Raw genomic sequence first — 26,616 nt, 5'->3', positions numbered from 1 at the left:
CCACCGCATAAACATCAGAAATACAACACAGCAGACAAGCTGCTTATATTACAGGCCACCATTTAGCGTAATGGTTTACATTCTTTAAGTTTGGCCTCGTGAACAACGGGATGGTTTTGTCCCCCAGGACAGGAACATGTAAACACAAGCTGTTACGCTGCAACATACATCAGCTCTTGTATGCGTTTCACACAGGCTGAGAAGAGGGTTTTGGGTATTGCTGCCTCTTAGTTCAAACAGTGTCAGTAATTTTTTTGTTGTTTGTTTTACCAGATCGGGAATAAACATTGGTCGGAAAATAATTCACAATTTTCAAAAAATATGAACATATAAAATGTATGAAATACATCTGTATTCCTCCTCACTTAAGAATCTAGAGCAATCAATTATGTTCAGAAGTCACCCGGCTAGTAAATAAAGTCTATCTGTGTGTAACGTTTGGTACTGACAGATGCTCTCCATCTACTCTGACTGAGTGTGAGCTGTTTTGGAAAGAAATGCTGGCAGAAACTTAAGCCAGAAGAGGTGCTGCTAAAAGTTCCCACCTTCTGTTGGCTTGTGATGCAAAAAATGTGCTGAAATGTACTAAATGTGAAACTCTTGGAGTGTGATTACTTCCTCAAGGCATTGTTCTTTCCAGAGATGCAGGAAAGATCCTGAAAGTGAGCTCTGCTTTTGCATTGACTGCAGAAACTTTCATGTAAATTCATGTTTGGTTCAGAAGTTAATCAAGGCATTCTTAAATGTTACCAACTCGCCCCAAAGTTTAGGACTGCAGACACATTTGAACGCAGTTTATCCCGCTTTCTGCAGGTTTAGCTGAGGTTTCCGTCTTGTTGCCTTTGCGCACTTATAAATCTTTAAGCTGTCAGCTGCTCCTGCTTTCTGCAGCTTTGATGTTTTATGCAGTCGGCTCTTCACAAACGCAGAAACACGCACACACACGCGCATACTTCCTCGCTGGCATGCAGGAGAAGTTTCACTGCGCCACATTTCTGTCCGCTTCCCAGCGCAGAGGGTTCTTCATCATTGTCCTGCCGTCTGCAAAAACAGAGAACATTCTGTGAGGGACTGAGATAAAGAGACAAACAATTTATGGTGCTGGTTGTTTTGTTCGCTCACTCTGGAGATTTCGCTGGAGATTTCACAAAGGACCCCTCTGTGATCTGGCTTTTTCTCCTCATCCACAAAGTCTGAAAAAAAGAACAACTTCAATGCATTTAGATGCAGAGAGGTTAACTGTAGTGCATATAAATGACATTACATAAATAAATCGAATTGAATGGATCCCTTTCAAAGCTCAGTGAGTTTCAACGTAGTTGTGCAATAAGTTCAGTCTTGAGCTTCTCTCTGCTAAATATTCCAGCCAGTTGTTAGGATTGTTGCAACTAAGTGTGAATGAAAGCAACTCAGGCTTGAAGTGCCAGGCCATGTAAAGTGACACAATCCTCGTTTGTGTCCATCATCATTGCTATACCAGTGGTCTTGCTAGGTCGTTAGCATCCCCTTTTAGGTAGTATATGTTCGCTCCTTTGTATTTAGTTTCCTGTATTCTTTTCTGTGTGCGTTTCTCTCTCTGACATTATTTGGTTTTAGATCCGTTGAGTTCCCGTTCAGCCCACCCGGTGCGTTCCATTTGTAGCCGGTACTCGGAAACTCCGACTTCACGCCTCTCACTCGGAAACTGCGACAAACTCTGACAGCCACCGGCTGCGATCTGTGAGGCTTTGTGTTTCAAAATGGCCGCTCCTGGCATCGACAGTAGTAAGCTGTGGTAGAAACCTGTTCATTGTACAATACATGTTAAATGTCGTGCCTGTGACTCCAAATTGAAGAAATTAAAAGTGGTGTTTGCTTATAGGAAGTGAAACTTGGGCGTCTTCATGTTGATATCCCGACTTCTCTGAATATGTTCACTGAAGTGAAGTTCAGCAGGAGATTCCTTTGGACTGAAGTAAAGCAGACACTGCCTTTGAGTCTAACATCAGTGTTTGACCTCAGAAATGCCCTTCCGGAAGGATGTTCAGAACCTTCCAGAAACACACTCTCTATGGAAAGTGAAAACGTTTGGCTCTCTTAAAGGGTGGCTTGGCATCATATTAAACCCAATGAATTGAGAATGAGAGGAAACTGATCCTGGTGATTGAACTTTCACGTTACCCTTCAATATATTTCACAGTGCTTTCAATGCTTGTGCATAGGAATTACATAATCTCTTTGGAAGTCCATTTTGTTTGAGACGGGGCTCGTTTTGGCTTTCTGTTTGTGTGAAATGGGTCAAAGTCTGTGAATCCCACAACTACGCAGGGCTCCGCATCACCGTGCGGCATAAGCTTGTTTTGAGCCGTGGAAGACTCATTCACCCCAGCAGCAGCGTGCTGCAGTGACTCACTGGGCCGCTCGCTCCAACGACTCCACTCAGCTCAAGGCTTCATGGCTGCAGTTCACACATAAAACGACTCTCTGTTTTTGGGACAGATAGATTTGCAGCTCCGACGCTTCACCTCTGGGTTTTTGCACTTCAGGATGGCTGTGAACATCCCGGCCTCGAGGGTTTTGTATTTGTAGAGGTCGCGTCACTTCTACCGAACCGCTGCTCTATTCTGTAGACAGTGACTCATATTTTGTTGATGGACATATTTACTCTATTTTTTTTTCCATGCTTTTAATTTTGGTTAGTTTTGTGTTTCCTCTCTCGCCTAAAGAAACACAACACTGATCTCTTTGGCTTAGCTGACGGCTGCAACATCAGGCAACAGCCAATCGTTTTGGATTCTGAAACATTTTTGTCTTTTAAAATTTGCTTTGTTGTCATCTTGAATCTTAATCTTATTTCTTATCTTAATTTGCAGGTAGCACACCTCTGGGTTTTCTAGACTCAAATAAAGTTGCTAACTTTAAAACTGAACATAGATTTGCCATGTTTTGCCTATGGGAAATTCTTTCAGGTATCAACTCGCTTCATCCTTGGAATCTCAGAGATTACGTTATTACTTCTTGAATCATTATTCAGTCTCTGTTTTTATCTTAGTCTGGAAGTTTGTCTCAACTCGCTGCATTGGTGCTTTGCCAGTCCCAATGCACCGGAACCTGGAGAGCGTAGATATGCATCTCAACTCGGCTGAGAACGGTGTGCGCTGCTATTTTAGTCCAATTCGTCTTTGTTGTCTGCGCGCCGCTCGCCTTGAGCGCCGTGTCCCTCGGAAAGTGGAGCAACAACAGAATGGCTTTGACGGCGTGATGTCTGCAGGGCGGCGGGCTGTAAAATCTGCTGCAAGAGGCGATCCTCTGGTGGACGGGCGAGCCTCCTGCCAGGGCAGATTACTGCGAGGAACATGACTGACAAATGCATGGGCCTGATGCTACTAGGAAAGCATCAACACCCCTTTGAGTGGCTCACTTTTCAGATGTTATTGGGCAAAAAAAAGCGTAATTTTCCTTTCACTTCACAGTTGCACTACCGTCATACAAACTCCCATATCCTATTGTTTTTCGAGGTGTACATACGTTTGCAAGTTGCCATAGTTGTATGAGCCAAGACTACATAGTAACAAAAAATTGAACAGAACTGCTCTCGGCTTCAAAACAATTCACAGAGGAGTGAGGTTTCAGTGGAGGCCTCTAAACTAAGCAGACATGAAAGAAGCATCAGCCTCCAGTCAGACCATTACCAACCAGATATTGTGGGGAATTTCAAATTCTGCCTAATCATCCACAGTAGAGAAGATCAAAGTGCTACTTATAGCTCCTGCTTCAGGGTTTTCTCTCTTTCTCTTGAGTGCATGCAGGTTTTAATTACGTCTTCAATTATCTGTTTTCATTCCTGTGATTTCCGTGAATCGACAACATATTAGTCTGACAGCTCGTGGCTGCGCTGGAGACGAAGCCATTTTCACTGCAACCAGACAGGAAGCGCCAGAAATAAGAGACAGAGAAGAAGCTGATGCTTTGACATGAACAAATGTGACAGGACCAGGTGGCATAATCATAGACTGAGAGTAAAAAAAAAACAAACATATATTTTTACCAACATGTTTTGCTACGAGCAGGAATAATTTATGTAAAACAGTAAAAAGGTTTTGACAGAACACCTGGAATCCCCTGCAACGAGGAGAACAGAAGCTCAGTTGACCAGGTGTGTGTGTGTGATGGAGATCGATTATCACGCTTTCCCTTTGGAGAGCACTTCCTGTATCGGCATCATCTGAAAGCAACAGACGCCGTTGACTTGTTCCTCGGTGGAGCCGCTTCCGGTTTTCATCGTGTTGTGTGTGTGCGGCCTGTGGGCGTCATCATCGTCTCTGCCCTCAAGGTTATGGCGTTCAGACTCTCGGAGGAAGCAGATTACGTTTTAATCCAGACCGGAAAATAACACGCTCGCTCAAAACCTTTGTCATGCAAAGGAGCTTTTATTTATTTATTTATTTTATTTTTTCTATCTGACTGGAGGAAAGTATTCTGATGGCATTTAAACTCGCCGGGCCTTGCATGCACATGCAAGTGCACAAATGTGCGGCGTCATGGTAAATTCATAAGTATTTAGTTCATTATTGATGCTCGTAGAGCAATATATGAAGCGTTCCTGTTTGTGTTTTTAGCTGTCAGTCAGAATCGAACTCTGGTTTTGCTTCATCTCTTTTTTTTCTTCACCTCCAGTCTCTTTTAGCACAAGAACCTCATTTATTCATCCTACCTTTTTTTTTTTTTTTTTTATTGTTTTTTATTATTTCATTTTTGGAGCCAGCTGCCTCGAACGCTGTTTAAAAAATGGATGGACTCGGCGACTTACCCAAAATAAATGAAACACATCACTGCCCTGCCGGAGCCGATCTGGAGCGCACTAATGAGGAGACGCTGAGCTGTGCTTGATTCTGGTTCTGTGTGCCTTTCTGCTTTACTTGATTTATTAGAAATGAAAACCAAACCATCTCTTCTCAACTTAAATCTTGTGCTTTCTCTTTAGTCATGAAGCAACTTCCAGATTGATTAGTATTTGTATAAAAATGGTGCCATTTGTTTTGACATTTAAACCTTTAATTTCACTGCATTCACTATTTGATTGAACAGATTTGATTACGGATTTATTGGAAGATATATGTTAAAAAGCAGACTCTATCCACCTTATTCCTGGGAGGCTTACTGGAGAAATCAATTTATAAGAACTGTCATTTTATGGCAAAAATGACCTGTAAGCGGATATTTTTCTTTTATATATATATATATATATATATAATTTTTTTTTTTTGTATTTTAAGAGCCAAACTGCAATCCTGATCTAAACTTTAGACCATTTAGATAGCCTCAAATCTGCTTTATAGCTTTTAATAAAATGTTTTTCATTGTGGAAACACAGAGATATGAAAAAGATACTAATATAGCGATAATACTATAAGTAAATAAGTGTAGTTATTACTAATCTATTGGCAGGCACTGTCCACATTTACTCTATACAGTTTTATTGTAGGCTACAGGTTTAGGAAGCCAAGAACTTTTTTTTTTTGTATTTATTTGGTAGCTTTAACCGCAACAGACTTTAAATCTGCTCTCGGCTGAGGAGACGAGATGAGACTAAATCCTACAGTCAAAATAAGAGTTTTTAATTCAGGCATGTGATTGAGTTTGACCCAATCCCCCTGATATGTCTGCTTGGCAGATGTTATGTCTGGAAGAAACAAAGGCGCAGAGAGAATCAGTGTTTTATTTAGTGTTTTTCTTTTTTGTTAATTATGTGAAATTATTACGGCACCTTTCAAGAGCCTGTTAATTTTTCCTACATATTTAATTATTGGCTTCAACAATCCTTGGGAGGTTAAATAACATAGCCAAACAGTTACAACCAACTTTTTAAAACTTAACCTCCTTTTTCGAAAAATGCAGTTTTTGGTCAGGAACAGATTAGGACACCTCTTTTATTTCAAAATTGAAATATTAAATCTCTGTTAGTAGCTTTGGATGCTGTTTTATTTGCTTACAAATATCATTAGAAAGTGTTTCCCTTTGCATCATTACACTGATGGCAAATACCCTACAACTTATAAGCCCTAAGACGACATTGAAAACTCTGAATTAATTAGATTCAGCCTCATGCATATTAATAAGAGAAGCACTTGAATATTCCTAAGCGTTTCGCTCCTCTCTCCGTCCCTTTGCCCTTGCCAGTGAGCAGAGTATCTGCCAGGCGCGGGCCTCTGTCATGGTCTACGACGACACCAGCAAGAAGTGGGTCCCCATCAAGCCGGGCCAGCAGGGCTTCAGCCGCATCAACATCTACCACAACACTGCCAGCAACACCTTCAGAGTGGTGGGCGTCAAGCTGCAGGACCAGCAGGTAACCCGGGGAGTGACGCTTCCGACGCTGCGGGGGGAATGCAACACGTTTAGACTGACCTGGACTCACACCGAGAGAGTCCTCTGAACCGCTGCGATGTAGATACTTGTATTGTAGCTAAGTAGACGCATATTTACATGTCTTTGTAAATAAGGATAAAGTACATAGATCCACATTGTTGCATCTTTTCTGCACTGGTGGAGTCCATAATTTTTATTTTAGTCAAACTCTTTGGCTCTGGACGCTTGATCTCAGATTGAAATCATTTTAGAAACTTGTTCAGGCCAAATTATTTACATGATCTGTTTTTAACTCCTCCAGTGTTGCTCATAAATAGCTTTCTTTCCTCTCCTCTTCTTTATTCTGCAGGTGGTCATCAACTACTCTATAGTGAAAGGCCTCAAGTACAACCAAGCCACCCCGACCTTTCACCAATGGAGGGACGCCAGGCAGGTCTACGGCCTCAATTTTGCCAGCAAGGAGGAGGCCACCACCTTCTCCAACGCCATGCTATTCGCCCTCAACGTACTCGGCGCTCAGGATGGAGGTGTGGTCTCCCCTCTCTGCACCACACATGCACTTTGCACTCAGATGGGTTCGCTGCCGGATGAACACTTTGAGCACGTTTCATCCAGGAATACTTAGTCTGGACAATCAAAGTTAGGAAACATTAAACTCTTATTGATTGTTGGGCCACATTGAATTTTTGGTTTTCTGATAAAAACACGGTTTAAAACCGTCGACAGTATCTTTGTTGCCCGTTATTTCTGTGCTTGCATGAACTACAGCTATAGTCTTTAGTCTTAACAGGCTGCAGTTATGTGGCTTTCATCTTTGCAAGATTTCATGGCTTCAAGATGCGCCGCCATGGAGACACACAAATACTAAAAGGCTTTATTTCCAAATCTGGTTCATGCTGATTCTTGCACGTGGCTCTCATGTCACTGGAAATGACTCAACTTTTATCCGTCAAGTACGCACAAGTTCTTCAGTCTGTTATATCTCCCTTACTTAACAGTTGGAGACTCTTTTATTTGCCGTCAGCAATATCCTGAGACCTTAAGCATAGATCAGTGAAACTCCTGGACCATCTCCTAACTGCTGCCTGCATCATGACGCAGCATCCTCAGCAAATGGGCCATAAATGCTGATGTAAGCAGATCAGAGCAACCTGCTCAAGTGTGATAGTAGCTGTGAAAGTGCAGCTGAGTTAGGCAACAGTGCCCTCTCTGTCTAACAAACTCTGGCTAATGTTTTTTTATTATTTTTATTATTATTAACATAACAGAACAGAGTGTAATTGATAACATTAGTACAAGGGTTGGATATACTGGGAGTCATGAGGGATTCATTGGAGATGGAGTGAAGTCCTATTTCTAAAACACTTTGTTAGCATAGCATGAACATTTGAGATACGTAGTTTGTCCTGCAGTAACTCTCTATTCATGCCTGAGTTAGTCACAGAGAGAGAGAAGGAGAGCGAGAGGGGGGCAAGTAGAACGAGACACAGACAGTGACTTTCACAGCTTGCCGCTCATTTCCGCAGCAGCAGCAGCAGCGTGTGTGTGTCCCCCTCCATCCCCCTCCATCCCCCTCCAGCCTCTTAATTTGAATGAGTCATTGAGAAGCTCTCCCCTGGGTCTCGGGCCTTTTCATCCACCTAATGACGCCGTCGGGCGGCGGCGGCGCAGAGAGGCTTGAGTGGCGGGGGCCGCCGATGGAAATTACACATGTACGCACTATACAGAAAGCACAGTGTGTGTAAGATTGACTTTTATAGCCGCATTGTTGCACTGGAAGCAAAAAGGAGACACAAACCATTGACCAAGCAGAAATGCTATAATAAGAGGGTTAAAAAAAAGGTTTCTTTGCTGTCCAAACAGGTGTGTCCACTGCGCCCTCTGGTGGTGAGGTGGGTTCAAGCGTCACCTTGGGTCTTCACTGAGTTTGCTCCATGAGTGGAGTTTAATAAACCCACACGGACATCTTGATTTTATTTTTATTTTATTTTATCCAAATAAGATACGACAAAAATGTAAATTATTTGAATTAATTTAATGATAGTCCTTCATACGTTTATCTGCTTACATAACTAGGACCTCTTCTTTCATGTTATTGCTCAAACTAAGGGGGGAAGATGGCCGAATATATTGAAACCTGTACTTTCCAGAGAACCTAAAGGTTACATCTCTGATTTGTAATTCACGAAAACCAGTAAAGACCTGGTAAAAGTATCCAGTAACTAGTTCACTTCATGAAGCAATATAGCATATAAGTTAAACTGGGTGTATTTAATGAATATGATACATTTGACTGTAAACCAGTTTGAATCTTTTTTTTTTCAAATAATTCAATTATTAAGAAAAGTAATAGTGGTAGTTTGAGTTTGTCAAGTATGCGTGGAATCGTGATGATGCATCATGTTTCTCACTCTAAGCTGGTTGAATTTAATTTTGCAAACAAAAGAAATGATGTGAAGCCCACATTATGCAGAGAGACCTTTACTGTTCAGCCTGGGGAAAAGCCGACCTTTTGAAACATGAACCCGAGGTGTTCGCTACGCGGCTGCTGCTGCTGGTGTCATTTACATGAAGATGACAGACGATACCGTTGGCTCAGTGGAGTAGACAGGAGGGCAGGTGAGGAGAGGCAGAAACGTGGGGAGGGAGGAGATGGACGGGGACGATGGTGAGGATGAGGAGGAGTAAAGGAAGCTTAAGGCAAGAGATGGTCAGAGGAGAGTGTGTCTGTCAGTGTCTCTGTCTCTGCTACGGCCGCTTCCTCTTCTTCAGCATGTCATGTAGGTAAAAGCAAGACAAATATACGCGTCTGCTGTGTTTCTGTCTGTGGTAAAAAGCTGTGCTTGATTTGTGTTTTTAAGTTTGCTTGTGTTTGTGTGGGGAAAAAACAAAACAAAACTTTGGTTTGTGAAGAACCAAAGCAGAAATTATTTGCCTGAAAATGCCAATAGATCCAAGTTGACATTTGCCAAAACATTTGGATAAATGTTATAGTTACCTAATTAGAAAGTAGTAAGTTGACGTCCTCCGAAACGTTTTCAAGCCTGAACTAAATCAAACAACGGTTCTCGAACGTGCAAGAAGAAATTATTACTATCAATGATTTGCAAAGTGAATACAAAAAAAAATAATAATAATAATAAGCTCCAACAGCCAAAACGATGAACTGCTCAGAAATAGTGAAAATTGTTTTTGGTTCAACAAAGATTAAAGAAAATTACGAGACAAAGCTGGTGACAAATTCTGAGAATAACATCAAACCCAGTTTAATTAGATTATAATTTCCTGTTTAGAAAACACTGGGATTAGTTAACCTATGTGTTCTGGGACCAAAATAATCACTATTAGCAATGCAGACAACATCAGTACTTTGAATCTTTGGACTTTTTTTTCTGTGAAACATTTTCTACGTGTTCACTAAACGGTGCTGCGTTTGTGAACATGGGATACAAACAAGTCAATATGTTTTTTAATACAGTTATTAATAAGCAGCCATATTGGATTTAGAAGTCTGTCCTGGCCGGAAGAAATCTCTATCCTTCAAAATGTAACAGAGGATGTGCAGGCATTTAATCAAAAATGCTGACGAAGGGACATACAGATTAAAATGTTCCAGTGCTAAACGTTGCATGACACCCAATCAAGAAACCAGCATGTCATCTGCATACAACATTACTTTTTCGTACTTTGAGAGAGATGCCAAAGATGCTAGAGCAGAGCGTCAAAATGATGAACATGTCAGTAAGGGTCAGAAACTCTGTGTGTGTTTTAATAGTAAGTCTTTGACCTTCAATTGAATATGTGTCTCTAAAAGTAAACAGTCTGCTACACTTAACATGCAGAACTAAGGGGAATAGCTAAGTCTGGGTGAAATGGGTCTCACCTGGTGTCAGTGGGTCCATGACTGGCCTGATTTTTGCCTGAGTATTTTAAGGGAAAAATGCGACATGAATTAATATGTGGAAGCAAAGTTCTTTGATTGTTTGAAAGGTAAACACCAGACCTACTGTGCTCACGTCTACAAACGGGTCCATCACCTGACACCAGGTTTGACTCGCGTCCTTTAATTCGGCCTGTGTTATTTTCGGATGTGTGTTACTTGATCAATGGCAGCCATTAGCCAAAAGCCTCATCCGTCAGAGAGTGGTGACCCTGAAAGCCTTAGCGCTATTATGTAAGGCAACACTTTTCCCTAGACGAGGACAGGATGTGGCGAAGGTGAACAGTGTTTTAGTTCTGCTTTGTTTCTCGGCTCTCTGTTGAAAAAGAAATCCACGGGATCACAAAAGAGAAACTGTGAAACACGTAAAGATCCAATGATCGCAATCATACTTCATCCTAATACTTATTTCTTTAAAGGAGCATTTCACATAGACATACATACGGATGTCTTCTTGATTCTTCTGTGACACATTTAATAACACTGCTGAGGGAGTTCAATCAAACTGGAGTCTTCACTGTGAAAAGATGATGAATCTCTGATTTTATTGTAATCCCTCAGCTTAAAGTGGCTTTTACTCCAATCTTATCACGTCTTGAACTAATCACACATCCTATCTGGTTCTTCATTTGTAGATCTCTCTAATGGTGTTAAAGGGATTACATTGCAGGGGCCCTGCAGCGCAAACTGTAAAAGGAAAAACAGACTTTTTAGTCATTTTTGTCCTACGATGCAGCTCATTGCAAAACCTTTTCATACCCCTTGAAGTTTCATTTCATTTTTTTTAAACTAATGTGCAACCATAAACTTCAAGGTGATTTGATTTCTGTGATGGACCGACACCCTCATTTCTGTGAAATGGCAAGTAAATGGTAATCTCTCTGCAACGGCTGCGTCTTTATGAACCTGCGGTTGTGCCGTCATACTCCATGTGAGCTGGAAACCACAGATTGTTCTCCATCCGTTTCGCAATCGTCTACCGCTTTGTGTTGGACTGTTGCAGCTGCACGAAATAAAGTTTTGGTGGTGTGACGTCCAAATCCTTTTGCAAGGCGTCTCGCGTTGCAGATCAAAAGGCCAAAGAGCACATCCCTCTGGTGTTTAACTTGCCTTCACAAGAGCTTGATGAATCAATCTGCGCTCATTTAAACTGCGGATTAGTATGCTTTTCACTCGGCATTAGTCAGTACCCCACAAAGAGGTGACATAATGGTTAACTCCTGCTTAATTCCCCTGTCACTTGGGTGGTTAATTGTCTCGACTGGCACTAATTACAATGAACATCCAAGGCGCTGGTAATGGATTGCTGAGCACAGCGTTGCCTTATCCGTATTTCTCTCTGCCTTTTTGCTCTGGTTGGTTTCTGCAGGTCCAGCTCTCCAGCGGCAGGTCCAGAACGGCCCCACTTCGGATGAGATCGACGCTCAGAGAGCGAGGTGAACCACATTCACTCGGACACACACTGACGACAACGCTGTAGCGTCAGAACACAACACCTCTGTTATGGACTTGCTGCTTGAGGCTAAAAAAAAAGGCAAAAAGAAAAATCTAATAAAATTTGTACTTTGTTTTAGCTTATATTTTATTAACTTGTTTAATTGAGTCAAATTTCTAACTTCCATGAAATGTTGCTGTGTGTCTAGTAAACCAGATCTTGTTAAAGTTAAACAATCCATTTATTTCCCTGGATTATATTGATAAAAGGAAACTTGTTTTTTTAGGTGTTACTTGTTTTATCATTGTTTTTTTTGAGACGCTGATTGATTTATTTCACACTATTAAAACAGGAAGGCAACAGAAAGAGAGAGCAAATAGATATGTCAGAGAAATTCTGATGTCTTTCCCCCTTTTTTTATCTTTTTCTTTTGAAAAATAAATTCAAATCACCCAGCATGACGCTAACGCGTTCCTAAAATTTCACGCCACTTCTACATAAAGTTTTGGACATCAGAGAGGTGATTTATTTATTTATTTTTTGCACTTTTTTTGATCAATGATTTGGCAGAAAAGAGGCTGGAAAGAGAAGAAGTGTAATTAGATTAGAATTAGATTACTTACATATGCCAAATGTGTAAGAGACCTTCAAAAAAGAGAAAGGATACAAGGAAGAGACATGAAAAGATTCCTCTACCAACTTAAACGTCATACAAATTTTATTCAAAATAAAAATAATTCAAACTTTTTTATTTTTTTAGCTGGTCCCAAAATGTGTTGAGTTGGATGTCCTGCTATGACTTTTGCCAAAAAAAAGACTTTTTATATTAAGTGGAAAATTAAACTTGGATGGTTTGTTTAGCAGGTTTGAAAAATATTTCAGGGAAAGGAATCAAACTTTGTCAAGATTCATCAGATTTTGTATCTATGGAGAACTGAAACATGAAGCTGTTGGATTTGGGCAGGAAAGTGGTCTAACTTATTAAGATTTGGTCAGAAGAATGGAATCATAAAACACTTTCAATCTCTTAATTAATAAACACATTCAGCTTTAACAGTGCGTTCTTTCACTCAATCCTCAGCAGTTACTGAGCTTAAAACCTGATCAGGTGATCCATCCATGTTCCATGTGTCCTTTCAGGTATGTATGTAGCATTTTACTCAATAAAGTCAGACTGAACGGGAACAGTTACGCTGAACCAAGACACCAGCACTGGATTACAAAAGGGTTGATCTAAAATACGTACCTGTGATTCTAGCTTGAGTTATGATTAGCAAAATCATTGATATCACACAAACTGAATTAGTGAGTTGAGATGTGACTTTGCAGACAGAAATGAGCAGCGCTGACATTTCCTCTGCTCCACTAATAGGAAGCTGGCGTCTCCTGAGGAGACGAACTGGAAAGGAAGAAAGGCTTCTTGGCTATATTTAGAGCTCTGCTGCAGTGTTGTGACATTTGAGGCGTCGACGTCTGAAACAGTTGCAGCTCATGGGTTCTGCTGCGTGTGCCGATTATAATAATCGAGACTGGGAAAAAAAGACGGATAGGCGAATGAGAGATTTCTTCTCTCCCTTTGCAAAAGCATAACTAGTCCCAGGGTCGGCGCAGCGGACGTGGCGGGAGATTGTCTCTGCCGTCACATCAGACGCTCTGCTGTCTCAGCTCGTCTCTCGTCCAACTCACAGCTGGATGACTCTGCTTCCTCCCCACGAGTTGTCTCTTTCCCTCCCCTCCTGGGGTGTGACATACATATGCTTTGTGCATTATAAAAGAGCGCATGTCACAAAAAGCGGGAATGAAAATGTGATTTTTGTAAGGAAGAAGTGTGGAGATGAAGGGGAGAGCGTTGCCTTGGCTGGCAGATGTTTTCCATTTGATTTAAAGGGACCTGTGCGGCCGACTGGACGTTTTGAATCGCCTAAATGAATGTTTTCTCCAGAATGGTCGAGACGTCATCATGCTTGTTTAAATTGCAAACAGAATTTTATTTTTTGCACCAAAATCAGGATGTTGCAGAAATACCTGGACTTGTTCAAAACACTTCTGCGTCGCTCCTTTAAATAATGTCTTTTTTGTTTCAAATGCGTGATTTATATATTAGTTGTTAATCTTTAACTTGTTTCTTTAACCCAGGGCCAAAACAACGTGGCATTAGGGAAAGATATTTTTTATTTTTTCACATTAAATCGACTTATCAAAAGATATGTAGGTGGATAAAGTCAACAGTACGGCACCGGGAAATTATTTTTGGAGGTTTATTGGAGAACTACAGCATCGTGGCCAAAGTAGTGGAGAGTTTAAATCTGAGATAAGAAAATAAAATTCCCAATTTTTATCTGAATTTTTAGTCAGTTTGATTATTGTCCTCATCAAACTCAGTAGAGTTTATCCCAACTGCAAACCTACCCTGAAAACACCATCCCCGCAGTAGAACACGGTGGTGGAGGCATCATGCTACGGGGATGCCTCTTTTTTGCACAATTGAATCTAATTGCAAAAGTTGTTAAACTGGAGCAAAGTGAAACATGAAAAAAATTCTAGAGCTTTGAGTTCAGCTCTAAAGATCCTCTGCTGTTCGAGTCAAGTGGCTGTCTCAAATGTTTTGGTGCTGGAATTGAATCAAATATTCAATGATTATGGGGTTGTTGTGTTTTTTTTTTTTTTTTTTTTTTTCGGATGCTGAATTAGCAGCTGTGCTTTTCCATTTGCCTTCAGGCAGATGATGGAACAGCAGCAGCAGATTCAGGCGCACATGGAGCGGGAACGACGGTCCTCCAACTCAGGTACACACACCCAGGACACTTAAAGTTTCTTCTTTCTCACTCACTAACGCACACATATTTTTATTTTTATTGAAATCATCATTAGCAGCAACCTGAGGTAAATAAAACATCTTCTTCACCGTTGACTTGATGTTTCCAGGTTCTCCTTTCCAAGGCCACCCTGCTGTGCTCTCCGTAGCCCCACCTATAGTACCTCCACCCGTAAACATGGGGGGCCCTCCTCCTCCTCCACCGCCACCGGGCCCCCCGCCGCCGTCAGCGGCGGCCCCTCCTCTCCCTCCTCCGCTGCCTATAGGAGGAGGCAGCCAGGGGGACGAGGGCCCCGCGCCAACCGGCCTCGCTGCAATGATTGCTGGAGCCAAACTTCGCCGTGTCCAAAGAGTAAGAGCATAAAGTATCCCTGTTTTTACTTTTTCTTTTTTTTTTTTTTTGAGGACACATACGACGAATTGTTCATTTGGTTATGATTGAGAAGCCGTCTGAAGTAAGTTCTGTGTGTCAGCCTGAGGACGGCTCTTCAGGTAGCAAAAATGAAGCCAACCGAACAAGTGGAGGAAGTGGAGGACTGATGGAGGAGATGAACGCTCTCCTGGCTCGAAGGTCAGCGCAATCGACCCGAAAAAAATCCTCCTTTTTTCACCCCCCGCCCCCTCTTCCTTCTTTCTGTCTTTACTTCTCAATCTTTCTTCCTTTCTCTCTTTTGTTCTCAGTTCATTGGTCTCAAGTGGCTTTAGTATTTGCTGTAGTCTACACAGAAAAAAAAAGAAGCTAAATGAAATTTTTTGGAGCGAAAAATCAAACAGTCGCGACATAAGTGACGTCACAGAGGAAACAGTCGGCACAGTTTTTACTCTAATGGTTAAAGTGTTTGTTTTTTTCGGTGATGTCCTGTCTGTCTATCTTCCTTTCATTCTGCCTTTTGTGTCCCCAGTCTGTTTGACAAACAAAGTTGCCCTTTATTTATTTAGGTGAAAAATGTCATTCTTAATTGAGGCTTCTTCTTTCCCCCAGAAGGAAAGCGGCTTCAGAGAAGCCTGACGACAGCCAAAACGTAAGTGGACAAGCAGCAGTGATGGACTGAAAATGTTCAAAATGCCATTCAAAGCTACACACCTGATGACGATGGTGGTGATTGCACAATCAAAACAGTGTCACTTGTCAGTACTTGCTGAGTTAAATGAAGATAAATGCCATTTCAGTGCAACAAAGCTCAAAAGCCGTATTTTTCTTTTTTACCTCCGACGTTTCACGCCAGGATGATGCAAACTCTTCGTCACCCAACACTCGGGGTGCGCAGAATTCCACAGGTAGGAAACAACGCTAGAGCTGCACGAGCTGCTCAGTCGCCAATCATCTGATTGTCCTGCAATGGGGGGGAAAAAATAAAAAATCGCATTTTGCTTTTGTCACACAGACGGTGCGAAGAAGCCCTGGGACCGAGCGAACTCTGCAGACAGGTCGATGGTTTCACGGTGAGGAAGCTCGTTTCACACGAGGCCTGAAAAGAACAGCAGCTGTCAGTAAAACAGATGATTTCCTAAAAAAAAAAAAACTTTTTTTTTTATCCCACAGGTTACGAACAGCAGGAAGTGTCAGCGATGCAGACTCGTTAGATCTCGACAGGATGAAGCAGGTGAAGTGAAACTGAACTTCTCAAACTGCATGGCGGCACGAATGGAAAACCGAGCTGCTTTACATTCCCAATAAAATCTGTCTGTTCTCCACAGTTTTTACTTTTAAATGCCAACTGATAATCCACGCATCACCTCGATTACGTGACGAGTTCTCATTTGTTTTCTCTGAACTTCTTCTACTGTACATAAAGAGAACGTCAATTTCTTGTTCTGCAGGAGATCTTGGACGAGGTTTTCCGCGAACTGCACAAAGTGAAGGATGAAATCATCGATGGTGCGTTTCAGTTTTACACCCTGGCCGTTGGAATGTCACAGCCGGTTGATTTGCACCAGCCTAACCGTTTATGTGCTTTTGTAACCACTAGGTTGCACTAGAGACTAAGAAAAGTAGATGCAACAATTCAAATAGATTGGTCTGAACGCTAAGTCACACTTATAACATGTCATAAAATTAAACAGATGTCATTTTGCGCAGAGCTGTGGTAGCTGGATACAAAATATGCATTTGTAATGAGCAATAATTAATAAATAACATGTTCAAGAAATCTATATAAATACATAATTAATATGGGCAATTAACCAATAATGTTCAATTATTGTTTAAACCTGTTATATTGGCACATTTTAGTAAAGATGTGCAAAAAGTCGCAATGTCTTATTCCAGCTGTATTTCCCACTGAAAATTTGATCCAAATTTGATCCAGTTTGCTAAAACAAGATTTGGAGATTGATTTAATCTCCGTTATTGTCCTTCCACCGAGCGTCATGGAAACACAGACTTAGGGGCTCGTCCTGCTTTGTTTGTAGCCATTTTTAAGTTTTGAAAATAACTACATCAACAAGTTTAGATGAGTGATTATCTTGTTATTTTCCAGTCTCCTGAATAACAATGTAAGTGTTTTAGCCCAATGGTGCGTTCGCTTGTCTTTACCGTTAATAGAAATATGGATTCCTACTAAGAAATCCATAAGGTTTTTTTTTTTTTTTCATTTTCTGATAAACTAAAAATAGTTGAAAATGAATTTAAAAAGTGCTCCAGTTTAATTTTTCTTAAGAGGATTTTTAAGGAAGCTAAGAATCGTGGAACCACATGAAAAGAGAAAAACAAGAAGAACAATCAGAGATGTTGTTTTTTTCCCGGAGGTTAGCTGCTTCTCCAAGCCCAGCAGATTTTTGCCATCACATCAGCATCCATGTTGCAACATGTTTTCATATGAAACATTGTTCCATAGATGCCTAAAGTCAAACAGTGATTACAGTGGTGTAGAGGTTTTTTAGAGAGTGTTTGCATAAACAAGTAGGATTTTTATTTTCTTAGGACTGGAAGTAAAATAGCAGGTTCCCTTTAGTCTCACTACATCTCCAGATGCGAGGGAAGCGGTTTTATTTTTACTGAAACCTCTCGGAGAGCAAGATCACAATATGCCGACTGCACATGACCTCCCGCATTAAAACATGAGAAATGTCCCTTTAAAATCGATTGCATCTGTCTCTACAGTGACCTACCTGCCTGCAGTTTAACCCCAACTTATTTCCCCGTCTTCTCTCTCCACACAGCCATTAGAAATGAACTCAGTCGAGTTAGCACGACATAAACTTTGAGAGCTGAATCGCTTTTTCAAACCATTGCCCCCTGCAGCCGCTGCTGAGGCCCTGAAGACGACGAGGAGGAGGAGGAAGAGTCAGGAACAGAGGCCCAAACTGTGACATCCACTCGTCGAGCTCTGCGACGTTGCGCCGTTACTGTAACGCCTCGGCCGCGTCTGCATAACATTTGGTTTGTTTGTTTCGACCGTGAAAGGGCCACATTCTCGCACTGATTGCTCCGTTTTGTTAACATGTTTCGTCTGTTTGTCTGCCCATTTCTCCTCTCTGCCTTTCCAAAGGAAATTTATGAAATATACAATTATTTTATTAGTTTTTGTTTCTTTTTTTTTATTTATTTTAAATATTTTAATACAATTTTATTATTATTATTATTATTATTATTATTATTATTATTATTATTATTATTATTATTATTATTATTATCACTACTATCATTCTAATGATAAAATGAGATGGAATATTGGAAAAATTATGACAGTACTATGACGATAATGTTTTATTGCACATAAATGTAAATTGTTTTGTATTTTATACATTGTTTATATTTAGTTTTGTTTGTCACATTCACAAGCAGTCCCTTGTTTTTTTTTTTTTTTTTGCTTTTCACCACCTGACCTGAAATATTACAATTACGTTTAATTTTTCTTTTTGTTTTATTATTATTATTTCCTCTCACCAACACCAAGTACATTTGGAACCACCACAGAAACTTAAAAAAAAAATAAAAGGGAAGGAGAAAAATAGCCTTCAACGTAAAACCGAGAACAAAAATAAACTTCTTTTGATAATGCAAACTTCTGAGGTAAAAATAAAAAAAAAATAAAAACAAAACACCAGAGTATTTGTGATCATGTTGTTAAAAAAAACAAAATGTTTATTGGCTGCAAAGATACAGTGAAGTATTGTTCATTTTATTGTCTCCCTTTATGACAAAGTGCTTCCTAGTTTGAGGAGGGGGGAAAAAAACAAAATGAGTTTCAAATGAATTCAAATAAAACTGTGAACAATGTCTTGGATAAATCAGTGTCGTGTCCTTTTGTGCGTTTTGTTTTGCTGATTAAACAGGGATCACAAAATGACGCCTGGTGCAAGTCAGGAATGAAGGCAACAACTGAGCTACTCGCCTTATAGTCTTTAATACTTAAGCTTGAAAACTGTTACAATGCAGTAGCATGCAGATAACTTAGATGAAATATAAATAAAGAAATGGGCTACCTGAGCCAAATTCAAACATCAGTCTGAAAAATGGTTTTGCTTTGCACTCAACCCAGTATGGAGGGCCAAAATGACTTAGTGATTTAAGTAAAACTGGAAACATGCAAGAAATAAACAAGAGTGTCGAGAATTATTTATCTGCCATAATTTTCTGACATACTTTATTTATTGTAAGAAAATCAAAATCATTTGAACATTAAATAAATGTTTAAATATTAAAGATTAAATAAAGGCATATTTTAATGTTACTTATTTCAGCATTTATTTGATAATTTTATACAGTGCATGTGGGCGCAGTGGATTATGAAACTATTCAAACAGCCAGAAAGGCAAACTAATGGATCCTAAAATCTGATTCGCTAAAGTGCACTTCAGACCAATCACCTTTAACTAGTAGTCTAAGCTCCACCCACTGACTTTCAGGGATTAGTCTGGCAGACAAAAAAATGATGCTGTGCAACAAAATGATTGTTTTTGTAACAAAAATATATATATATATTTTATTGAGTATATTTTTAATTAAATGGGTGTATTTATATCATTTTTTTATTATCTAATGATATAATAAAGTAATTAAGCAGTAATCTGACCCTGAGTAATTTGATGGGTTGAGTGAATGGTGCAAACTCTGTGGTTGTTAACGTAACTGGTCTGATGTTATCTTGTGCAAATTAAGCAGTCAGATGTTATGGTTTCTTTAATCAGGAACAGACAAAGTTTAAATAATAGCACTGTGCAAAGTGCAGACACATTTTGCAAAGTAATAAAGAAACTCTTAAAGAATAATTATGTGATTTCAAAATACAATAAACTTCAACATTAAAATACAAAAATATCTTTATTGATTAAGTTACTGGTGTATTTAATTAATCCATTTCGGATTTCATGAAATTGACATGGGCGATCAGAAGAGTTAGATAAAAATCAAATAAAAAACTTTTCTTTTTTTTAAATGTGGGTTAAATGAGAGAATGTGTAAAGTATGAGAGAATGTGTAAAGTATGATCAACATGGTTAACTTTATTTACAGATATTTAGATTAATTATGAACATAATGAAAGTCAGATTTATTTATTTATTTAACATCCACAAGCCTTGGAATCCCCACTGGAGCCCCATGTCACAGCAAAACCGTTCTCGCTGAGCTCACCAAAATCTCGCGGTGATTGCATCTGAGAGCATAGTGGCGACGAGAACTGGCTTGGAACGCAGAGAGGAGAGTTGTTATCGAAGAACAGAGAGAGGAGACGGAGGCAGGAGCGGACCAAAGGGGGTGTGTGTGTGCGAGAGAGTGTTTGTGAGGTCCAAAGACACGGAGCACAACACGGCGTGAATGAGAGAGGCAAACTGGCGGATTTCAACATGGCATCCGGAGATACGCTGTACATTGAGACAGACGGCTCGGAGATGCCGGCCGAAATTGTGGAACTGCACGAAATAGAAGTCGAAACGATACCAGTGGAGACTATCGAGACCACGGTGGTCGGCGGGGACGACGACGACGACGATGATGACGGGCAGCCCATGATTGCGCTGCAGCCGCTGGTCACGGACGACCCCAGCTCGATCCACCACCACCAGGAGGTTATCCTGGTTCAGACCCGGGAGGAGGTGGTCGGCGGAGACGATTCAGACCTGCACACGGACGGCGGGGGAGGGTTCGAGGATCAGATCCTCATCCCAGTGCCAGCACCTGGGGTCGAGGATGAGTACATCGAGCAGACTTTAGTGACTGTGGCTGGAAAGAGCTCGATGGGTCGGATGAAGCGAGGAGGCGGCACCGGTGGGAAGAAATCAGGCAAAAAGAGCTATTTAAGCGGCCCCGACGCTGGTGGGAGAAAATGGGAACAAAAGCAGGTGCAAATAAAGACTCTGGAGGGAGAATTTTCTGTTACAATGTGGGCATCGGGTAAGTAACTTTAGCCACTCAGTGTCTGCAAGCTTCGTTGCAATGAGGCCTCATTACCAGGGCGTTGTCCTGATGCACCAGACTATTTCCTGGAGTGCTCCGTCGCGCGGTTGTGAAAAGCGACGTTTAGTCCGGTTTTTCAAGGAAAAATCCCGCTATACTATATGGAAATGTTTTTGTTTTGAAGGGAGGCCATGTTTTAGGTGTTGCTGGGCGCCGCCATATTCCCCGAGACTCGTAAGTATGGCGGCGGCCCCGAAAAGATGGCGATAGACGCGGCCGGGCAGAGATGGCCGCCGTGCTCCGGGTCGGGAGAGAGCTGGGTCCAACATAAGTGCAGGCCTCAACACCGTGGCGCACTTTCGGCGCAGTTAACAGTGCGCCACGGCTCCGGGACATTATTTCAAATCGGGTTTAACTTTTACATGGACGGTTTTTGTGGAATTACGAACTATTTGTTGAGTATATTATTTAGCCGTTAGCTTTGTCTGGTTCCTGCGGCTGACGGTAAACGGCTCCTTCCTTCCGGCTCGAGCCTTTAAAATCAACGGCGTGCGAAGGGACACAGCAGCCAGTTATACATGTATCCGTCTAAAACACCCCAGAGCCGGTATCTTAACAGCTCCATTAAAGACTCAAACACGGCTAAAACACGTTTAGTGAGAGCCATCCCTTTTCCATGTGTTACTCTATATTTAGTGCTCTCTGCTGGCAGGTGAAGAGTAATGTTAACAGAGATGCATTTTCTGACTGAACAGAAAAGCTTCTAATGTTAAGCATGGAGATAAAGTCATTTCATCATATAAAAATAATATAGTTAAGAGACTGCAAGCTTTGTGCTGAAAAGCCCGTATTAAAATATGTTGCATAAATGACCCTTACATAGGTAATAGAGAACGATTTCTCAATACATTTTTTGCCATTTGTTTATTATAAAGTTTAAAATGGTGCACTTAAAAATTGACGATTTTGAACAGAAAGCAATATTAATTTTTATTTATTTATTGCTCAGACATTCCACAAAATGCAGCACCCATGCAAATCTCTTATCAATCTATAATCAAAATAATTAGTGATTTACGTAATCACACCTTAATGTGATGTATAGCTCTCATTTACAGCACTTTTCAGTTTGAATGTTATGGTGGAATTCATGCAATTCTCAGTAGAATGTACCCTCCTTTATTTTTTTGAATCATGTTTAATGATTTTACAACAACAACAAAAAAGGCATCAAAATAACAATGTGGTAGGTATAATTACTGTGTAATGTCAATGTGCAATTTTGTGATTCCCATAAGAGTGAGGAAGTGCTTATTAGCATAATCAGGTGGCCTGCAGATGTCCTCCGACTGCCCAGGCTTGTCGCCAGGGTTCCACCAATATGTTATCGGTTCAGTCTCTGTAATGTGTTCCTAGATGACAATAAAGACATTGACCACGAGTCCGTGGTGGAGGAGCAGATCGTCGGGGAGAACTCGCCTCCGGACTACTCCGAGTACATGACTGGGAAGAAGCTGCCCCCTGGTGGCATCCCGGGGATCGACCTCTCGGACCCCAAACAGCTGGCTGAGTTTGCCAGGTGAGAGAGAGAGCGCCTCTGCGTCACGCAAAACAGACGTGTTTACACTGTCAACACAGAGCCCGGGAACAAGCAGGCCGCCTGCTGAAGACGCTGCTTCCCGTCGCTTCCGTTTTAAATGTCAACACTTGCATTTTAGATATGAGCTTGGAATTGTTTCTGGTATTTTATGCACGCTTTAATTCGTGTTTTGTTTGTTGGATGAACAGAAAGACCTGTTAAATGAAATTGAAGGGGCACACAATGTGGTACATGGCCGAGATTCAACAGTTCTACATATTTAAACCCTACTTTCACACATAGAGACCAAAGACGTTAATGCGTAAAGAATGAGGGAGGTGGTGCAAATGGTGCTAATTTTAGAACGGTCACAACTGCGTGTTTACAAAATTAGGGTGCGAGGGGGATTCATATTTAAAATATGCATTTGATATGATTTAATCTTAACACTTAGCACCAATGTTTTTGTTCACAATTCTCACGAACAGGAAGACGAATGCACACTCGTTCAAAACTGAAGCACAGTGGACATTTCTCTGTTTTTTTATTTATTTATTCTTTGAAATGTTAAAAAAAGAGAAACATTTCCAAATGTCCATTGTGCTTCAGTTTTGAATGAGTCGTATCAACGCACAATAATTTCATGTCTAAAATGAATTTTTTGAGCTTTACCAAAAAAGCTCCATGACTGAATTGTCTTCTATAAAGTTTCCTGAATTGCTTCTTTTACCAACAGGCATAATCTTAGGCTGAACTCCGATTTCTCAGCAGATGCATCGGTCAATCTTTCTTCTTTTTTTTTTCAAATTCTGGTTTTCCTCGATAGACTGCATATTCTTTGATAAGGGAGAGTAGTTTTGAAACTGTCAAGACCAAAGAATTATACCAGCACTCTTATTTTTGCATCAAAGCATCCATTTCTTCCCTTTATCTGATTTTATTTGACCTGCTGAACAGACCAGAGTCGACTCAGGGAGAAAATTGGCCAATTCCAGTCTTTGGCCTATTGATTGGTGCATCTCCACTTCAATAGGTTGCATTAAACTTCTGTTTCAATCTTTTGTTAACAGAAAGGCTATATGTGTGTTTATGTCTTTCTGACCGTTTATTTCCCCCTCCGGTCTCATCAGAATGAAGCCCAGGAAGGTGAAAGAAGACGACGCTCCCCGAACGATAGCCTGTCCTCATAAAGTGAGTCTAAAGCTGCTGCCTCTCTCAAGAACCCTTTTGAGATGAAATTTTCTGTTCACACAGGTTTAGCTCTGCCTGTTGCTCTCTTTTTTCTTTTTCTTTTTTCCACTGAAGGTTATTGAAAAGCATTGATAGCCCTTGAGTGCTCTGATGCACAATTACAATCAGGCTTTATCTGCAGCCGCTAATGTAATGTTTTTCTTTGCTCTGTGAGCAGTCTGCTCTTTTTCGTTCGGGCTTTTAGCAGAGCATCGCCTCTTCAGCGCGGTATAGATCTGTTGTTCTACTCTTTTCAGAGCCTCTTTCCGAAAGCTCGACAAAACGCTGAGAGCACTTGTCGCTGACATTTGTATGAAAGGGAACGTAACCCCGCTCGCGCGTCGATAAAATATTGACACAGTCGCTGCGACGAACCTCCCGTTATTTGTTTGTCGACTCAGCGCCATGCTTCCTTTTCTCTCCTCCCCCGCCCGCCCCACAGGGCTGCACAAAGATGTTCAGGGACAACTCGGCCATGAGGAAGCATCTGCATACCCACGGACCCCGCGTTCACGTCTGCGCAGAGTGCGGCAAGGCTTTCGTCGAGAGCTCCAAACTCAAGCGCCACCAGCTCGTCCACACAGGGGAGAAACCCTTTCAGGTTGGTATCAGGACTAACCATCCTTAATACATGTCTTAAATTTTGTCATGGAAGGACTTTCATATTTTTTTCATACTTTTTTTTTTTTTACAAAATCACTTGGGCCATTATTTTAGGAAGGCGATAATATTCTTTATGTTGTTTTTTTTTCTTCTCACGGGACTTTACTGTTACGTAAAAGTTTGAGTCTTGGACAAACATTTATTTTCCCTTTAGGATCAATAAACTATTTTTGAATTGAATCTTCAATGCATTCTGGTTCTCGAGGCTGTTGCAGCTAGTTCTACTTAGCTGTCAATATCTCCTTGCTTGCTATCAATTGAGTCTTTTTTTTTTCTTTTACGTCGATCATGAGTAAGTATACGCAAATTTGCTGTCAGTAAATTTACTGGTGAAGATGTTTGTCTTTGCCATTAGTTTACTTCTGTTTCCAACCCATGTGATAAATTTATTTGCATTCCTGTCGTGTTAAATTCTTTCGAAATGGTCTTGAAGTTTAGTTGATGAAACCTGCAAAGACCCAGCTAACATAATGAAACACTACTTGCGTTATTAACTAAAAAGCTCATTTTGAGCCAATGAGCAATAAGACCATGTTGCTCATCCTTTATGGTAACTACTTTGCAGTAATTTATCACATCAATTCATACTGAATGCACCGAAGATTACAATTTAAAAAAGAAAAAACAAATCAAAATCAGAGTCGAAGGACTTCCCTGTATCAACAGATTAACAGTATTGTTTTTCTTTCACCAGTGTACCTTCGAAGGGTGCGGCAAAAGGTTTTCTCTGGACTTCAACCTGCGCACGCACGTGAGGATCCACACCGGAGACCGGCCCTACGTGTGCCCGTTCGACGGCTGCAATAAGAAATTCGCCCAGTCTACCAACCTGAAGTCTCACATTCTCACACACGCCAAAGCCAAAAACAACCAATGAGAGCCCGTCGGGCCGCGAAGGCGGAAAAAACGACCTCTTTTGAAGACGCGATGAAAACCTTGAGACTCATTGATTTATATTAAAAAAACAAACAAAGAAAACGAAAAAGTCTGACAGTTTAAAAGACATAAAACACTGAAATTGCGTTTTTTTTTTTGTTTTTTTTTTATTTCCCCCCCAAAAACCTCCCTTTTTCCCCCCTGCTGTCATGTTGGATGAGGAACACAGAGAAGACCCTCCCAGCCACCTGTCTCCATTTCTTTTATTGGCACTTTGCTACCAGAAGATGGAACCCAAGGACAAACATCAGAGATTTATTTTTACCTGAGAAGTCAGAGAAACAGTGGTATATATTAGTACTTTTATTTTTGCTTTTATTTCCCTCCAAGTGTGCATATTGTACACTTGTCTCAGGCCGTGTTTAGCGAAACATTTTTTCTGTCTTTTACTTTCCTGCGTTACAAGATCATACCTTTTGACACGTTCCATCCGAATAACACGTACAAGCAGTCGAAAAACCCACTGTATTGCATTTCCACCATCTTTGGTTGTACTTTTCTCTAACCACAGAATAACCTTGTATACTTGTATTGTATGGCTGTATTAAAATTAAGTAGACATAGATAGAGGTGTGATTTAAAGTGTTAATCAATTAAACTTTTAGTCATGGGTTGCTTTATATTTTATATTAACTGTCTTAATACAGATGAATGAGTAATATAATCGTACTCGGCGGCAGTCATGTTGAAGGGTCTGACGCGTACGTGGTCAAAACTGCGAGACCATCACTTCTTTGTTAGAATGTAATGTACAGATGTCAGCCATTCTCCTCCTTTCGTTGGTATTTACACCCATGTATTTCAGCTGCCCACAATAAAATGGGTCATTCCAACTCTGTCAAACTACACGCTACAGTTTCTCTCTATGCATCTTCGTCGAGGGCTCTCCAAGTAGGTGTTTGTTGGTACAAATTGCTAAGGGGCTATGTCACAAAGGAAGAGAATTTTTCAAAAAGTTATTAAAACTGATGTGTGCAGATTATCTCAACAATATGGTTTTTAACATTTTTTAAAAGCTCACTATGTTGTCACAATATGATATGGGACAGATAAGGTGTGGAAAAAATTTTAGCTTTTCTCTTTGGTCAGAAACTTGGTGCTGTCAATCATTCTTGTGTACATTCTTGTGTACAATATATTTTATTTCATTACTAGCTCAATGGCTAACTGCAAAAAACTTTTAAGAGTGAATTTTTGTACTCTTAAATACTTGAATGGGAGTCGATGCTTTTAGACCAATGCATAATAAACCAATATGGAGGAAAATTGAAAATCTTCACAGGTTTGGAGTGAAAAAGTCAAGCGGTTGGTGAAAAGCATCCATCAAAGT

The 26,616-nt window shown here is 40.6% G+C and overlaps 2 protein-coding genes across 7 annotated transcripts in view; both read left to right on the top strand.

Annotated features, from left to right (window-relative positions):
* The window catches only part of evlb (Enah/Vasp-like b), a 41,127-nt gene extending 22,356 nt beyond the window's left edge, over positions 1-18,771 (top strand). For 2 of the 5 annotated variants that reach the window (XM_055044210.1, XM_055044206.1), the window contains exons 2-13: positions 6,160-6,328; positions 6,698-6,875; positions 11,658-11,724; positions 14,442-14,509; positions 14,649-14,890; positions 15,012-15,109; positions 15,521-15,560; positions 15,765-15,816; positions 15,924-15,981; positions 16,082-16,142; positions 16,360-16,417; positions 17,783-18,771. In XM_055044210.1, coding sequence (XP_054900185.1) covers positions 6,160-6,328; positions 6,698-6,875; positions 11,658-11,724; positions 14,442-14,509; positions 14,649-14,890; positions 15,012-15,109; positions 15,521-15,560; positions 15,765-15,816; positions 15,924-15,981; positions 16,082-16,142; positions 16,360-16,417; positions 17,783-17,850 — 1,159 coding nt within the window. In that variant the 3' untranslated portion in view covers positions 17,851-18,771. Of the gene's footprint in view, positions 1-6,159; positions 6,329-6,697; positions 6,876-11,657; positions 11,725-14,441; positions 14,510-14,648; positions 14,891-15,011; positions 15,110-15,520; positions 15,561-15,764; positions 15,817-15,923; positions 15,982-16,081; positions 16,143-16,359; positions 16,418-17,700 lie in introns of all 5 variants that reach the window. The other 3 variants (XM_055044207.1, XM_055044209.1, XM_055044208.1) reach the window with 3 other exon arrangements.
* A 1,298-nt stretch (positions 18,772-20,069) lies between these two features.
* On the top strand, positions 20,070-26,134 carry yy1b (YY1 transcription factor b). 2 transcript variants are annotated; one of them, XM_055044509.1, is made up of 5 exons: positions 20,070-20,875; positions 22,295-22,457; positions 23,588-23,648; positions 24,130-24,288; positions 25,045-26,134. In XM_055044509.1, exons 1-5 carry the CDS (start codon positions 20,329-20,331, stop codon positions 25,225-25,227), a joined length of 1,113 nt encoding a protein of 370 aa, XP_054900484.1. In that variant the 5' UTR covers positions 20,070-20,328; the 3' UTR covers positions 25,228-26,134. The 2 variants fall into 2 exon arrangements, with proteins under 2 accessions (XP_054900484.1, XP_054900486.1); XM_055044511.1 differs by having other exon boundaries at positions 20,073-20,875; positions 22,307-22,457.
* Positions 26,135-26,616: the final 482 nt, after the last annotated feature.

Source organism: Poeciliopsis prolifica, unplaced genomic scaffold (assembly GCF_027474105.1).
Source record: "Poeciliopsis prolifica strain line A6 unplaced genomic scaffold, Auburn_PproV2 SCAFFOLD020, whole genome shotgun sequence".
Taxonomy (NCBI): Eukaryota; Metazoa; Chordata; class Actinopteri; order Cyprinodontiformes; family Poeciliidae; genus Poeciliopsis; species Poeciliopsis prolifica.
The sequence above is the reverse complement of the archived record's forward strand: the minus strand, read 5'-3'. Positions and strand labels throughout refer to the sequence as shown.

Excerpts from the sequence above, each read along its gene's own strand:
- yy1b (XM_055044509.1), top strand. The coding sequence starts at position 20,329 with ATGGCATCCGGAGATACGCTGTACATTGAGACAGACGGCTCGGAGATG. Across the intron at positions 22,458-23,587 it reads CAGCTGGCTGAGTTTGCCAG|AATGAAGCCCAGGAAGGTGA; the intron begins GTGAGAGAGAGA and ends CGGTCTCATCAG. Across the intron at positions 24,289-25,044 it reads CAGGGGAGAAACCCTTTCAG|TGTACCTTCGAAGGGTGCGG; the intron begins GTTGGTATCAGG and ends TTCTTTCACCAG.